This window comes from Pseudopodoces humilis, chromosome 15 (genome assembly GCF_049639895.1).
Source record: "Pseudopodoces humilis isolate 2021_Gansu_Grassland_sample_001 chromosome 15, ASM4963989v1, whole genome shotgun sequence".
Taxonomy (NCBI): Eukaryota; Metazoa; Chordata; class Aves; order Passeriformes; family Paridae; genus Pseudopodoces; species Pseudopodoces humilis.
In genome coordinates, this window is record NC_142214.1 from 11,775,412 (window position 1) to 11,792,379 (window position 16,968).

Genomic DNA, 16,968 nt, shown 5'->3' on the forward strand with positions numbered 1-16,968 from the left:
AGCATACAGTAGTTAGGAAGCAGACTCCATTTGTGGTACAGTTTTTATAGCAATGATGTGGAAAGTTCTCTCTGTCTGATTTCTTGGATCTTCTCTCCATGCATATGTACAACTGCATCCCCAGCCAGCCCTCACTTAGGAAGAGCCTTGGCTCTAATCCATGTATGTCTACTTCCAAGAAGTCCTGGGATGAATAGCTTACTGCTTTTCTCTTGACCGAATAATGTGCAGTTCTCAGAATTTAAGAACCATTTGATCTCCCATTTTTATAGATGATAGATGATATCTCTTTCAGCCTCTTTACACAGATCAGCTTCTAGGCTGCTTTTTAAAAAAATCCAAACAAATAGAAGCATTTATGAAAAAAGTGTTCTGCTTTCATTACATTCCAGACCAGCAATTGCACATCGCCACTCCTGTAAGTCACAACAACCAACAGAAACTCTTCCTGCCTTACCAGAGGGCCTTGCAGTCCTGGTGCTCCCACAGAGCCTGGGTCTCCACCATCACCTTTGGCACCAGGTACACCAGGGCTTCCTGATGGACCTGGTGGACCTGAGATGCCTTTTAGACCGGCTCTTGTAACTCCTCCATCACAAGCACAATCACCTGCCTCTCCTGGAAAATAGTCAACGCTCCAAACTGAGTTTCATTTGGATAAAGATCCTTTTCACTTGCAAAAGCTCCAAAAGCAGTATTTGATTAAATTAAGATAAAGCCATCCTCATATGATTTGATTTTATGCCTCCTCTGCTCAGGTGATGTATGTGCCAAGCAAGTGGAGCTCAGGTTTTCTCAGGTTAATGTCCATGCAGTGCCCATCACCAAATAACCATGTGCAGCATGAACCTCAGCACTTCTAGACCTCTTCCCAAAGGTTTAAACTTTCCTAAGCAGAGGGTTTAGGGGAATTTTAGGGAGGTCTTGTGCATTTTTTAAGAGATAGTTATCAGAGAAAACAAATCCATACTTCCCCCACAGTAGGTTACAACGACCTCTGAATTGTTACTGGCCACGGACCCAAACAATCACCGAGCACAGTGATTTGTGTCGTCATGGCTTTTGCTGCTGGTTCTGTCATACACTAAGACCCAAATTCTCACAATTTTTAGCACAGAGGAGAATAAAATTAAGTTTTTCTGTCATTTACAGCCTCTATTGTAAAAAGCAGTGAACAAGATTTTAAGTCCCATGGCTTTAAAGTATAACTTAGCTAATTTTCTGGGTATGATATGTTTATCAGCTTAATTGCCTGAGCAGAGTAAGAAGAAGAGAAGAAATAGGATTTTTCTGACAGTGCTGAGCACAACACTCTCTAAATTGCAAAGGCTGTTGTCTCCTTCAACCTCTCCTGTGATTTGTCATAAAGACACAACTCATCCCTTAGGATATTAATCACATGTAAATCTCTTTCAGCCTGATGACTGCTGAAAAACTCTCTCAAAACAAGAGTCAATTACCTTTGTAGCCCTTTGGACCCAAAGCTCCTGGCAGACCTCTTTGCCCAGGCTCCCCTGGGGACCCAATATTTCCAGTCAGGATTATCACTGGGAAAAATGAAGGGCCTATATGCAGAAAAAAGGCAAGGAAAAGCCATGAGAAGGCTGATCTCTAGCTCATTACTGACTTACCAAATCAGTGATGCAACTGGCACCAGACAAAACTACAACTGTGGTTGTAACACCAGGAGATGGATCTTGGTTGGTACCACTCACAGGCTGCAGTTCTCTGTCACATTTGCTTCTAGCTCCTCACACAGAAAAGCAGAAGTTTTCACAGTGTGGATGCAACAGAGTTTCATTCCTTTACTCTGCCCCTACACTTTTTCACAGATTTACCAGCTGACCAAAGAACTCATCAAACTGTGGGCAGGTAGTGTAAAGAAGGGCAAATTACTTTCATTCAGTGGTTTTAGCTCAGGAAAATTCTAAAGGGCAAAAGGATTAAGGGGTCTTTCCTTGTCCCTCACTTCAGGACTGCAGGATTGTTGTCTACATCTCTTCATATGCTGAACAGAATGAAACATAAGCTGATGGAAACAGCTGCAGAAAGCAATCAAACATAATCTAAAACTACACTGTCTGAAAACCCTTCCCCTCCATGACAACAGTAAGATGGAGTGCTGACTGGCACTGCCTGATGCTCCATGGAAACAAACTGCAGCTATCAGCTAAACATAGCTACAGGAGCTTTACAGACTCTACAGAAAAGTGAGCCAGATTTAACTAGCAAACAGTTATAAGAGTTATAAGAGAACACTTATTTCTTCTCCACAGAAAACCATTTTATCAGATCATGCTCACTGGCTCCATCATTGGAATGTCCCCTGTTTTGAAGGGTTGGTTCTCAAAAAAACACAGCTTATGGAAGAATGGTAAAACATAGTTTTGTAAACTCAACCCTGCTCCAGTAATACTCAATTTCTGAGGAAAACAAAACAATGCACAATTAATTTAATCAGGACATCCATGCAAATGAACAGGTAAAACCAAAATTCCAACTCCTTAGGTCTGGAAACTATCTCTTCAGGCATCCTGTGTGACTCCTGACACTCAAACTACCTGCTCCAAGACAGGTATTTACCCCAGATGTTCATAAGGTCACTTTACCTAGGTGAACAGGAGACTAGCCTAGACCTTCAAAGTTCTGTGTCATAAATTGTGTCAACACAACTTTGTGCCTCAGTCTCTCAGGCTACCACACTTAACAATAATTAGGTCTATTGTCTTACTTTATAGGAGTGTACCTACTGATACATATGTTTGTGAGCTACAATCACAATGAGGTGTCAGTCAAACATTTACAATTTACAGATGAATAATCCTTGCTAGCAAAAAACGAAATATATTAATGATTATCTATCCTATTTCACTCTGAAAACAATACAAAAGTAGATGTAAAAATTCTACATACGTGGTGAACCAGGCAATCCTGGTGCTCCAGGCAGACCTGGTAAACCACCTCTGCCTGGAGGGCCTGGTATTCCAATTGTTGCTCTTCCAGGTTCTCCCACTTCACCCTTCACTCCTGGAATACCTGGAGACCCTCCAGGGCCTATTCCATCTAGACAACAATGACACAATGAGCAGCTCTCCAGCAACAAACACACTGAAGTATTTTTAATGTTAAGATAATTACCATTGTACCCTGAACTGCAATCATGTTAGGACAGAACAACTCATATTTTTACCAAGGAAAAAGTACTAATTGGAGGGACCAACAGGCTCCCATTTACACACTCCTTTGGTCATTCAAAAAAATTTACAGCACTGCATTTAAGTCCCATTGATGAATCAGACAATTAACTATGTAAGACTGAAGGGGGTTTATTTTTTGATTTTCTTGGTAGTTCCTAGTCTCTGAATTATTGCAGGCCAGAATTTCCCAGATGACATTCAAGTGAAACAAAAATTTTGAGTGAGATCTTGAATGGGACAAATAGGTTGCATCCCCAGTGGGTTTATCAAGCCAATCTGTTAGCTATTTATTGCAAATATAAAAAGTAATTAAAATTTTTCAAAAACATTAATTATAATTTAAAAGGAAGGAAAAGTTCTTCCTATCAGCACATTCAAAATGGAAATCAAACCACAGCCGCCTGTGTACACTACCACACCAAATATTCACATGTGTAGACTTACCTGGGCTGTAATAATTGGGTCACTAATTTTGCTCCCATCCGAGTCAACACAATTGGCTTCCCTATGTGTCATCCCTCCCTTCTATTTCTCATATAGCAGCCTGCAAATCAGCCAGCTGAAGGAGCAGGCAGAGGCTTGCACCAATACCTTCACCATCTCCAGGCCACTACCCAGAAACTTCTCCACAAAACCTACAGCCAACAGCCTGCGAAGAGTGCTGGGAGCAGCTGCTTTACCTCTCTCCAGGCCTGGAAACCCTGGAGCCCCTGGAAGGCCTGGTAAACCAACGATCCCTTCATCTCCAGGAGGACCAGGTGTTCCCATGTTTCCAGGGTCACCGGGGGCACCTATTAGAGAAAGAGGAAAACAAGGAAGAAAATCTCATCAGAATTTCTGCTAAAATAGTGTTCAGTCAATTACATTTAGAGCACCCTTTACCATGCAGCACCAGAAAGCCATTTTTCCTTGGTACACTAAAGACAGATAGAAGTGTGTTTACAGGGCAGACACAGCATTTGTCCACGCTCACACACAGTCCATCTCCCAGGCAAGAAATTTCATTCTGCCTTGAAACACATCATTCTGCAATGTGGGGATGAATGGCTTTCTTTAAATTCTGAAGATATAAACAAAGAACTAAATATACATGTAGCCAAACAATAAAGAAATAAAGAAAAAATGACAAGGGATGGATTAGACCCAATATACAATGTGGGAAAGTGGTAAAAAACAGTAAGAAAGAAAGTTGGATGAGAAAAAGTACTTTACATGAGTTCCAAAACAGAATGGAAATGTGTACCTGAAATGACTACACCTTCCCTGTCAATAATGAGAGGAGGACCTGGGGGACCAATGTCACCTAATTCACCCTGTAAAGAAAACAGATTAGTACCACATTCAGATGGGTGATGGAGAGGAAGCTGCTTGTCAGGAAGCAGACTATTATGGTACCAATATCTGCAGCCATTCAACGATTAACCATCATTCTTTGTCTTGCTGAAGAATTCACTTTGTTCTGCTATTCATAATCATCTGCTGTCCTGACTTATATCATTCCTGTCTGATGAAACTGATGGCTGCTTCAGATAAGATGGCTGCTACTATCCAGCTATCCTCTGAAGGTCTTCAATCACCTCAACAGGAAGCACAGACATGTATACAAAATGTGTATTGGAGACCAGTTGTCAGCACACTGACCAATATCAGATAGATAATATCTGTTCACTTATTGGTAAAAGCTGCTATGAGCTATCTCATTTTTAAAAGCTTTCATCACTGCAGCTATCTGTTGCCTTGGAATACTGAATTTCAATAATAGAAGCTAATAGAAAAACGGATTCCTTCATAAAATCGTCCAGGCAGAACAAGAAAGTTGTGACAAACTGCAGTGTCATTTCTGACACTTTCAAAGAGTATCAGATCCTCTTTGAAACTGCAAGCATAAAATTTGACTGTCATCAAAATGGCCATCATATTTATCATATAATCACCATGCAGTGAGCCAAAGCAGTGCACGCTTTGTTGCTTCTTCCAGTAATGCCTCTCTGTACAGAAACATCTAATACTACTTCTTCCATGTACTGTGCACAAGTCCCTTCAGTACTTGCATTTTACAAGTCTGCAATCTTGGTGGCAGATCAGTGTTTTCACAGCAAACTACTAGCCAATCATCTTCCACTCAGTTTCCAGCTGTCTGACTACCCAAATTGTAAGATACACAGAAAATGTCTGCTATGCATCATCTATATCTAGTAAAACTGAAGACTGAGAACTGAACACATTCTCAGGCTTGTCCAAACTTGTAGATCTGTGATCCAAGACTTCAGATAGCCTTGGCAACTCAACTATATTAACATCAACTTACTTCCACCTAATCTTGCCCTAACGGTCCAATAAATATGGCATCGGTGTAAGGACAAAGGAGACCAGAAAGGCTACACCTACAATTCTAAGTCATGAAGTTCAATGATTAACATTGAAAAATTAAGAAAATACCCAAGCATTCATGGCTCAGCAACCACTCATTTTTATGCTTAACAATAAAGTGAATGAGGAACAAGGAACAGAAACATACTGAAAATGACAGTGATATAGGGGCAAACAGGTGGTTTGATTTGAGCAATGACAGTTATTTATTCATGCAAATACCTTAAAAAAACCAATGCTTTAGTGAGAAGTTACCTTCATGCCTTCAGCTCCATCCAGTCCTGGATAGCCTGGAACACCTGGATGGCCCTGCAAAATCCCATAAGGGAACGATGGTACACAGTGAGACAGTAAGTGGCATTATTTTTTAGCTGAGAGATCTGCATAGCCTGGACTCAAATCACAAACCAAATTATTTATCCTACCAAACATATGAAGAAGAATTAAAGAAAGAGAAAACCGATAGCATCAATTTCTCAGCACTCACAAAATACCAGAGCTCCTTCAGCCCTCCTTGTGCTGTGAAGATGGTGAGAACTTGTGAGCAGGCTGAAGGTGTGCGAATCAGAATACCTAGGAGTTCTCACAGAACTGTAGAAATGCTTGCAAAATGAAGAGTCTAAGCCATACTTTTCCTTGTCCTACACATTTTGCCCCCACTGTTTTCCCCTTCTAAAAAATTATTGGCACCAAAACATTTAAAGTAACACTGGGAGATGAAGGACCTAATGTTTTTTGTGGACTTTCTACTTAGCTTAACTATTTCAATAAAGCAGGTATATTTATCCATCAGAGAACTTGAAGCCACAATACAAGGAAGTCAGTAGATCTTAAGCAGTTAGAGGGCTTCTGTAACTCTTAAGTACAGTAAAAAAGAAAAGAAATTTCACCTTTCTCCCTGGAATTCCTTCAGATCCATCCAGTCCCAGAAGACCCTAGAACAGCAAAGTCATTAACATTTAGAGGCTCCATCTCAGCTTGATCAGGCTTCAAATATCTCAGCATCAAAGAACTAAAAGCTAAAACTTTCAAAAGGAGAAGCTACTGCTGCTTTTCTTATCTCTCAATTACTAACAATCACAATGTAAAGAATTTAACAAAAATAACTGATAAAAGCAGACTTATTTTATTTAACCATTGTTTTTCTAATTGGCAGTTCAAGTTAAGGAAATCTTCGTGTCTCAACTTACTAGGAACTTAGTGGTGTTACCCTGTAATCACAAAACCTATAAATCGTAGTGTGGTCAAGGCTTTCTTTCAGACAACTTATTCTGCAGACACAGAACAGAATGCCTTGGTCTTCCAGTTGCATAAGAGTGTATCACTGCAGGGAATGCAGATGCTGATGAAAGGCTCACTTCATGCGTTTGAGAACAGGCATTTAAAGACTTCATGAAGTTACCTACCCTGCCACCTGGTAAGCCAGGCACACCTTTTTCTCCTTTTTCTCCAACACCTCCAAAGCCCTGAGGAAAAATGTCAACATTAAATCTCTGTGATCTGTTTGGAATTGAACAGCACATTGCTAAGTAAAGAGAACACAAACCAATTTTTTATACAAACAGTACAATAGACAAAGGAAACTGACTCTTTCTGCTGGGACTATTTTGTCTCAGAAAGTTTCTATCAACCAGACATGGCAGTATGTGCAGTACAGTACTGCTTTATTCCACAAGACTTCTATCCATTTAAATATATATTTCAGTAGCAACTGCAAGTGACCATGCTATAGACAGCAAAGACCTGCCAATGCTACTCTGTGTTCTATTCTACATTGAGAAATTATTTCAAGTCTCAGTTCTTAACAGCAGCAGCTCAAGGGAATGCTCAGAGCACACTTTTCCCTCCCAAAGCCCAAGAAAGACACAAAACTAGCATTTTCACATTCAACATGTGAAAATGTTTGGTGGTCTTCCCAGTCAGCAAGAAGTATCAAATCCAGAGATAGGAGACCAGGATTTAACTTCAGCAAGAGTAACAGTAGCTAAGCAATTTCCAGGCTTCATTCTTAAAATATCTTGTGGTTGTGGTTAAATTTGCACATATGTTCAGTTTCACCAGCTTCAATGAGTCTCTTGTGATGCATAAAGCTAAGCATGGTCATAATGGAACATGTCTGGAATAGCTTAAAACAAACTGTGTTTCATGTACAGGTTTTTCTTGCACTTATTTCTACTAAGAACATCTGTATAAACTGACAATTTATCTTATTAGTCAGAAGTACCCAAAAAAATTTATTCCTTAAACTTACTGAAACAATCTCTGTTTACAAAAAGTTTTAAGAAAGGAAATAGCTCTCTGGAATTCACAGGTAAATTACTTTTCTTAATTCATATAGAGAAGATGCTACAGCATGCTGAGTTGATAAGCACTAATATTAAACAGCCCATTATAAGTGATTGTATATGGATAGAAAGACCTGTATGTGCTTTACAGCTTTAAAGTAAAATTAAAAAAAGTATGTTTAGATATAATAGAAGGGAAAAAACTAGGATTCTTAAAAATGTTTATGGGACAAGGAACATTGCCATCAAGTGGCCATGTCACGGGTAGAGCTCTGAGCAGGTCTCTGCAAACAGCAGGCTCCAGGTATTGAAATCTGAGCAACTTACTAAGTCTGTAGTAGGACAGCACTATATTCTTTATCTCTACAGGACAAAAAACTATCAGATTACAGTTACACTTTTCAAAAAGTCTTGTGAACACTTTTATCAGATTTTCAAAGTTCTCTCATGCCTAGAAACTCCTGTAGAGGCCTTAGTAATTCAGAGGTTGTTGAACCATCTAATGCCTCTTAGGCATATGTCAAAAACACTCCTCTGTCCTTACCGGGGTACCAGGCAATCCTTGGTCTCCAGGGAATCCTTGAGGACCTGGCTCACCCTAGCAAGGGCAAAGAGACAAACACAATAAGTCATTGAGCCTGTGAAAGCAAGACCTTCCTCTACCACCCTCCATGCTCCTGACACCTGAAGTATAGCTTTGTAATTTGTCAGTGAGTGCATTGGGTCTGTGTCACCATGTGTCGGATCAGGGGCTTTCAGAACAGTGCTGGTGCATCCTCTGGCCACTTCCCACAGCTTCAAATGCCACTGCCTGGGAACTGCTGCTCTACTGTCCACAACTGTTACAAGTCAAACTAGAGGCATTTCATATTGTTATCTAGGGAACTGCAACATGCACAGTGCTTCATCAAAGCAGCAAAATAACATGTCATGTGTCTAGAGAATCTTTAACTCAAGGACCACACAGCTCTTACATCTCAGTAATAACAATGCAAAGGTGAAAAAATCTGATTATTTCAGAGTAGTGTGCACTAAGGCAAAAGAGATGGACCTTCCATTTATTTTTCTAAATTGATTTTTTTGCTTCAGCTGACACAGTTTCACAGGTCCAACAAAAACAAACTACAGTTCACTTATTTTTAGGATTAATGACAAAAGCCTTTAAACAGCTTCCAGATGTCTTCTTCTGAGAAGTGTGTATTCTCTAGTGGTCCACAATGCTCTGAGCTATGAATATTGTTGTTCAATAACCATTTGATAGATTAAACTAGTACAGAAAATTATTTTGATTTGGAAATAAAATAGCTCTCACTATTCAGTAATTTTGTTCTTTCTTGAGTGAAAGAGCATGGAGAGGGAGAGGGTTTGTACACTAAATTTACAGACCTTTTCCCCTTGCTTCCCCTTTGGAAATCCCATGAATTCCAGTATTCCAGTAGATGGTGGGGGACCTGGAGGCCCAGGCATCCCCACATCGCCCTGTAGACAAAAGAGGAAGATATTAACATAGCAGACCATATTTGATTTTCTATGGAAATAGCCTACAAATCAGAAGAATAAAACACTTAACTTATATCTCAGGTATATAAATCTGTGTGCCTGAATGCTGGCATGGGACTTTGGTCATGGGAATCAAAAGATCAGATGGAAAATTAGGATGAACAAAATGCATCTGTTTCCAAAGCCTTGTGGATATAAAACATGGCACAAAAAAAAAACCAGGCTCAGCTATTGAACTCACAGGAAAACATTTCAGAAAAACTTTGCGGAGAAATACGAAAGAAAAGGAGAGAAGGAACAATTAGAATTGTGGAAGGCGGAGAACCATTTTTAACATCAGTAGAATCAAGTCCCAGATTGAGAACTTGAAGAAGCCCTATTTTGCCTGTGTAAATTCTGTGCAGACACAGACTGCAAGACACCCATTTAGGATAGTGAGACTATAAATTACACACCAGTTGACCCAAAGAATGTAATGAAAGGAAGAATGAAGTCATCGGAATAACTCAATACAAGAGGTCATGGTCCAAAGAAACTGAAAAGTGGAGATTCAAAAGGTCTAAGAACCTCAGGTCTTGATAACCATGAAAATACTGCACTGACTTGAGATTTCCCTTTCTTTCTCTTCACCCAGAAAAGGCTCCTATTCTTTTTAGTGTATGAACAAAAAAGGAAGCAGCAAGAATCTTTTGTATTTTAACTGCTGGTCAGTCCAAGAAAAGAAAAGAAAAAGGAACGGAAGAAAAATCCTAGAATCTAGCCACTTTCTAGAGGATCAAGCAAGCTACGATGGAACTCTGGAGTATTATTTCATGTTCTTTCTATAATAAAACACGTTTCACTTACCTTTTCTCCTTTCTCTCCTTGAAAGCCTAATCCCATGTTACCCTAGGAGAGAAAAATACCATGGATGAATGAATAATAAAACAACAGCAACAACACCACCTCTATCATCTAAGCCCACAGCACTGTTAACCCCCCAAAAATAAGGTGTAAAAAGAAAACAGGAAAGGTAAGTACTTACTTTTGGACCTGGTGGCCCAGGGGGACCCACTGGACCCTACATGTAAACAAGATCAAGATTTTATTCCTTTTGACTTAATTAGGATGCAAACAATTGGAGCAATGCTGGGATCTGCAGTGGTACCTGAACTTTCTTGCCTCCAAAGCAAAAGCAAGACACATGCTCTCAAGTCTTCGCATCTCTAATAGCACAGCTCTTTGGCAACGTTGTTAGTTAAGAGGAAACTACAACTTAAACCCAACAAAAATGTAGTTTGGTTTTACCTTTGCCCAGTAGAAATTCTCTTGTAGGATCTTGAAAAAGCAACTCTAACATAACTCATGACAACAAAAGCTCCAAACATCAGAGATCAGCCTATTTCCCCAAGCCCTGAGATGAGGAAGTGGTCAGAACAGTGTAACGAGGTGTTTGCAGAGAGCACTGCTGAAGCCCTCGGTCATGTTTGCTGCTCTGGATGCTATAGAGAGGAGCCTTTGCTCTTGTGATCAGATGTAACTACCCAAGACTGAGCATACATCCTATGCTAGAAGTCAGCTGTGTTCAGTCTTTTTAGACGCACAGACACTCTTGCTCATTGTCATGACACAAGCATGTCAAGGGAAGGAAGGGAAAAGGAAGGGAAAAGGAAAGCAAAACTGCCAATAGTTTGAACTGTTCTGTGAAGAAGTGCAACAGCTGAGGTGTCTTACCTGCAAACCTTGTAATCCTATAGGGCCTGCAGGACCTATTGGACCTGGAAAACCTTTCGGGCCCTATAGAAAGAACAGAGGACAAATAGAGAGTGTGTAGCATTTACCCCATCAAACTCCACCCAAAGTGAGTCTCAGAAAACATTAATTAATATCCCCTGGTTAAGTAAGCCAATTTAAATATTAAAGTAATTTCATAAGATTAGGTGTACTTTGAAAATCAAAGTTAGAGAGTTCAGTGGTAGATGGGAGTTTGATTTGAAAATGAATATTTAGGAAAAATCTGACTTCCTCTACCATAATCATCCACTCATACCCTTACAGATCTAGAATTGCTTACACTACTGGTATCACACACATAAATACGCTTCCCAGTAATTTGAAAAGGGTCCTTGAGAACCAATACCTGAAAATGTACCTACTTAATATTGTTTAAAATCATTATGTCCCATATTAAATAACTTACAGGTACTCCATCCAATCCAGGAAGACCATTTTCACCCTAAAAATCATAAATACATATATTTTAAAAAAAATTACACAACATTATTTCAACAAACTATAAGGAACATCAAGATTTGTATAAATAGAAGTATTTCCTGTTAGTTAATATTAGATCGAGAGTAAATGGAAAAATATCTTGAAATCTGTGGTTCCAAATTTGAATTGGGTAATGGAGACCTGCAGAGAAATTAGAACCATTTGTTTTATGCCTAACAAGAGAAAATAAAGTGGCATTAAAAATATTAATTACAAAACCACTGAAAATACTCTATGAAAACTCTTACAATTTGACTGCTATAAAATATGCAAAAGCATATCATCATAATATGAAATTATCTTTATTTCCCATAAACATAGATAAACTAATAAACACCTTTAACTTTTACAAACTTATGAGTGTATATAATGTGGATAGAATTTTAGAAGAGTTCCTAATTTTGACCAGCAAAGTCAGTGTGAGAGGCCTTGTATCACAGAGTGAATTTTTTAATATTTTCAATATTTAATGAAGCATGTATGTAAACTGAGAATGTGACTGATAAATTTCTAGTACCTTCCAGTACAAGAAAACAATGAGATGCAGCTGGATTCTCACAGTAGAAGCCGTGATATGCACTGAACAGTAACAGGATGAGCAATGTCCCAGTATCCCAGTATGGGAGGAACAAGATCTCTTCAGAGACCAAGCAATTCCAGGTTCTGAGAGTATTCTGTGCTGTCATTAATGAAGCTATTACAAGGCCTTTTCCACAGCTTTGCACTCAGACACCCAGGACTGACACCATAAGCAAATGAACTTGCAGTATCAGCCCTGCAACCTGTGGGACATCAAAGAGTTTCTTGTACTACATTTTCCCCTGTGTGATGACAGGTCTTACCTTCATTCCTTTGAGACTGCCTTGAGCAAGAACAGGTTCTCCTTTAAGGCCTTTCGGGCCAGGACGACCCTGATTTAAAAAAAAGTAAAAAATAAATTTATTGAAAAAAAATACTGCTTTAGTTTTGAAAGAATCTCTAATTAGCATAATGAACAAGGCAAACTCCTGGCTCCAGTTAACCATGAAAGTGCCACTGCTGCTTTGTTAGAAAAGCTGTGCTATTATGAGAACTAAAGATTTCCTGCAGCTTCAGAAAAACAAGGTTCTGCAAACATTTTCTCTGATATTTTCCTGTTTATATTAGATTTCCCTTTCATTTTAGGTCTTTGACAACCTTAGATTCTATTTGAACCTGTTTGACATGGTATTAACTCCCCTGTTCATATACACATCAATGCCATTTAGAGGGACTTTGGCAGGCTTAAGGGATGGGCCCACGTAAAACTTACTAAGTGCAAGACCCTGCAACTGAGTTGGAGCAATCCCAACCACAGACTCAGGCTGGGCAATGACTGGATTGAAAGCAGCCCTGGAGAAGGACTTGGGGGTATTTGTGGATAAAAAACTGTTGGTGTGAGTTTGCAGTCCAGACAGCCACCCATATCCTGGGCTGCATCCAAAGGATCAATGGCAGCAAGTGAGGGAAGGGATTTTATCCTCAGAGTGCATAAAAAAATGGAGCTCTGACAACTAATAAACTTAGGGTTATTTGGGTTCTTCCTAAGTACTTGGCAGTTACTTCTCCAACAATGTCACAAAAAGCCAATCCTGATTTAGTAACTACGGAACACTACATTTGAGTTGGGACATACAGACAGTCCAGGTAGGCCAGGAAACCCATCTGGTCCAGAAATGCCACGACTCCCAGTGGTACCATTGCAGCCATCAAGGCCAGGCAAGCCTCTAGGTCCAGACTGCCCAGGGTGACCCTGTGTAAAGGGAAGAGAAAGAATGACCAACAGGATCCATTATTTTGTTTGTAATACTGTTGTCCCCTGAAAACTGATATCTTCTTTCCAAATGGCAACACAAACCAAAAGCATTGCACAACTCCCAACCAAATTCAGTGTATGAGAGTGCAACAGAACAAGCTTCTTCAGCCAGCTTTACCCTCCCTAAAGGTTAGATCTTAGAACATTGGCTGCATTCATCTGATTACTTTTTTCTCCAAGGGATAGCTTTCTGAAGTACATAACTTGTGCATGAGTAGGTCCCAAAAGGCCAGTACTCATCCCACAGTAATGTGAACCATACGAAATGTAACTGTGTCAAACAGCATGCAAGAGTACACCTGACACCAGGAATGGAAACTGCTCATGTGAAGCAAAGGCAGAGGCAGACTCAAAAATATTAAGCATTTATAATTCTAATCTTCTTGGAGTGACTTCTCTTCTTCTCCATTGTGGATTCTTTCTTTTAATAGATCAAAAGATGTTAAAGCTCCAGTATCAGGCTGTTGATACTAAATGCAAAAATGGTGATAAATGCAAAAAGCAAGCAGGGAACAGAGCCTGTGTGAAACTAAGTCACACAGGCTTCTCACTCTGGCCTGAGAAAGCATGAGAAAGAATCCAAACAGTCCTTGGTAAAGGACAACAATCTGCAGGTGTTGTTTAGTCAAGGGGTGGTGTTCCACTTATGGTGAGGTGTTGCTTTAATGACCAATGAGAGTTTTACCTCTCAGACCTTCTGAAACATGTGTATAAAAGAAGATTAAGAATAATAAACTTGGCTCTCTTGGACAATGTAGCTAAGAGAGTCAGTGTCATACTTCTCACCATTCCTAATATAGTGCGACATCAGGCAATTCAAGTAGAACAGCTTTGATTTGTTATATTAAACATAAGACCTTAGGCAAAGCAACTGGGAGAAAGATGCAATTAAACTTTTAATTATTATTATATTATTTATTTATTTAATTATTATATTATTATTATTACATTTAATTATTCATTAAACAACATTTAATAAAAAAGTATTTGCAATGGCCAATTATTAATCAAGCAGAGCAAAATACAATTGCACCTAATTCTGATTTCACATGTCTTTTGCCCTGGTATAGCTCTACTAATTTGACTTGAGTTTACTCAGCATGGTACTAGCGCAAAGGAGATCAGAGCTTGGGACTTCAGGTAGTTTTTCTTCAGTGCCATATGAATATCCGAGGGCAGAAGGCAGAAAGGCAGAACTGTCAGTCACAAGCCCAAGTGTCAGGCAGCTCCTTATTCTATACTGCTTTTCCTATAAATGAATCCTGTGTCACTCAAAAACACTGTTTCAAAACAAGAAGAAAAATAAAACTTATGGAGATAGGATCAGTAACTTGACAGTTCTCTCCCCACTCTGTACATGGTGATCTTGACTCATCCCAGAAGTACTTTTGCTTGATCCCAAAGATTTGTCCTTAAGATACAGCACTAAGCAAGTTATGACTCACATTAGGAAAGCTTAAAAAAAAATAAAAAATAAAATGGTGAAAAAGCAGAACATTAACAATCCTTCATGCCTGACACTTAAAATAAAACACATTTGCAACACTACAAGTCTTCCCAGTCCAAGCCAATAGCATTTACTCTGAAGAAATTAAATGAGAACTCTGCAGTAATGTAAAGCCTTATATCTAAGGATCTTTAAATATTTTGAAAAGATGTGGAAATGCTATAATATTAATTTTATAGATGGGAAGCTTGGGACACACAGCAGCAGAGTGATTTTCTCAAGGATACAGACTAACTTAGGCCACAATTATGTAAGCTCAAGATGATCACTGGTCTCAGCTGCTGTCGGGACAGCTATTCCACATTGCTGCTTACTCACATGTCCCTCCTCCCTGTGCTGGCAGACTAGGAAACAAACACAGCAGAGAAATAATTGTTCTGTTTCTTTATGGGGTTAATTTTCAGTCAGATGAAGTCCTTGGTCCACTCATTTGGCAACTGCATTGAGATTTGTGCCAACAAAATCGGGAGAGACCTTATCTGCTTTCTGTCAACCAGCAAGGTACAAACTGAATCAATGTCAAGTGTGTCTCAACTACATGATTTAGGCAGCTCATCCAGACAAATATAAATTTGAGATTTAAAAAGGAATGGAATGAAATCATCCTAAAGCATTACCATCAGAGACCACTGCCTTAACAATATCAGTTGCTCTGCTTGTCAAAATAACCACATGTGGTGTGCAAGCAGGAACTTGCCAGGCACTGGTAAATCAACTGGAGAAGGCTGAAGCAGCAATTTATTGCCACTTACATTTTTCTCTTAGAAATTACCTAACTAATTTGATCCATGCAGGATGTCATACCAAAGAGCATCAAGTCTCTGATGGGACAGGCAGTGACTGCAGAGTCAGAGGCCAGACTTGTCAGTGTCTACCAGATCTTTCACTTTGTTTACAGCATCAACAAAACCAAGTAGCTATGTGGGACAAGTGCGCATGTATCTGGTTACAGTACAAGGTGACCAAGCTTTAGTGAAGCTGAAAGGGCCAACATCTGCCCCTCAGAGTGAGACAACAGGGAGCTAAGCCACTCCAGCTTTCATGCTGGCCAAGAGCCAGCCCATGGAGGCAGCTGCCAGGTGAGCCATGTCATGGGAAACGCTTTGATTGAGATCTCCTAACTCTCAGACCAAAACAGTCTGTAAGAGGCCCAAAGGACTTTGGTATCCTCTTAAAATGTGAGTAAGGCTCACAGAGAGAGGACATAAAATATGCTAATCACAGTGATTTCTTATGTATGCTAAATAAACCTGTGCCCTTATCACTTAATCCCATGGCATCAATGTCTGCAGTTTTGTGCCAAAGCATGACACAGACTGACACATAAGCATGCACATACACATTCTGTGTCTTACTTTAGGAAAACAATCCACAGGATTTCCTGCTTTAAATCCAATCTGCAAGATTTTACAATATTTTATTTTAAGACCCTTATCTGAGGAGATACTGAACGCCCACAACTGACTTCCTTGAGAGTTGCTAAGTCCTGCCTTAAAAAAACCTTTTTCCCAGGTGTTTAAAATACTGATTTAAATTGCCATTTTGACCTGAAAAAGTGGTGGTTAATAATCTCATTGCTCTCAGCTCCTCTAATTCCTGTTTTGGCAGATGTACCAATTGAACACAAGCACCTCAATTGACTAAGGCAGAAGACTTTCACAGACTCTACTTATACATTTCAGGGTGGTTAGTTTACAGATCTGAGTTAAAACACAGGCTGGAGAGATGCTTGTGCTCTCTGTACTCACAAAAGGAAGCATTTGTTGTGAGACAGATAAGGAAACTGGTTATCTGGGCCCTCCTTTATCAGACTTGCTTATACACTGACACTGTGATCCCAAGGGACCTCTTTTCAAAATCAAACAACAAAAAAGGCAATCCCAACAGGAGAGACTGATGAATAATTAAAAACAGAGAAACAAATCAATTAAGGATGAATACAAAACTAAATGAATAAACAGTTTCATGGATTGCTAAGGTAAGTGGCCTTTCTACAACCATCACCAAGTGCTTGCATTTACT

General features: G+C 39.5%; 1 protein-coding gene across 3 annotated transcripts in view; it reads right to left on the reverse strand.

Annotated features, from left to right (window-relative positions):
- COL4A6 (collagen type IV alpha 6 chain) overlaps positions 1-16,968 on the reverse strand; it is a 141,324-nt gene that overhangs the window by 33,286 nt on the left and 91,070 nt on the right. For all 3 annotated transcript variants that reach the window (XM_088062867.1, XM_088062868.1, XM_088062865.1), the window contains 16 exons: positions 13,260-13,376; positions 12,448-12,516; positions 11,532-11,567; positions 11,066-11,128; positions 10,377-10,412; positions 10,199-10,240; positions 9,239-9,331; positions 8,397-8,450; positions 6,974-7,033; positions 6,458-6,502; positions 5,823-5,876; positions 4,441-4,510; positions 3,878-3,988; positions 2,914-3,063; positions 1,461-1,565; positions 458-618 (listed from right to left, as the gene is read on the reverse strand). In XM_088062867.1, the coding sequence (XP_087918993.1) occupies positions 458-618; positions 1,461-1,565; positions 2,914-3,063; positions 3,878-3,988; positions 4,441-4,510; positions 5,823-5,876; positions 6,458-6,502; positions 6,974-7,033; positions 8,397-8,450; positions 9,239-9,331; positions 10,199-10,240; positions 10,377-10,412; positions 11,066-11,128; positions 11,532-11,567; positions 12,448-12,516; positions 13,260-13,376 (1,266 nt within the window). The remainder of the gene's footprint in view (positions 1-457; positions 619-1,460; positions 1,566-2,913; positions 3,064-3,877; positions 3,989-4,440; positions 4,511-5,822; positions 5,877-6,457; positions 6,503-6,973; positions 7,034-8,396; positions 8,451-9,238; positions 9,332-10,198; positions 10,241-10,376; positions 10,413-11,065; positions 11,129-11,531; positions 11,568-12,447; positions 12,517-13,259; positions 13,377-16,968) is intronic.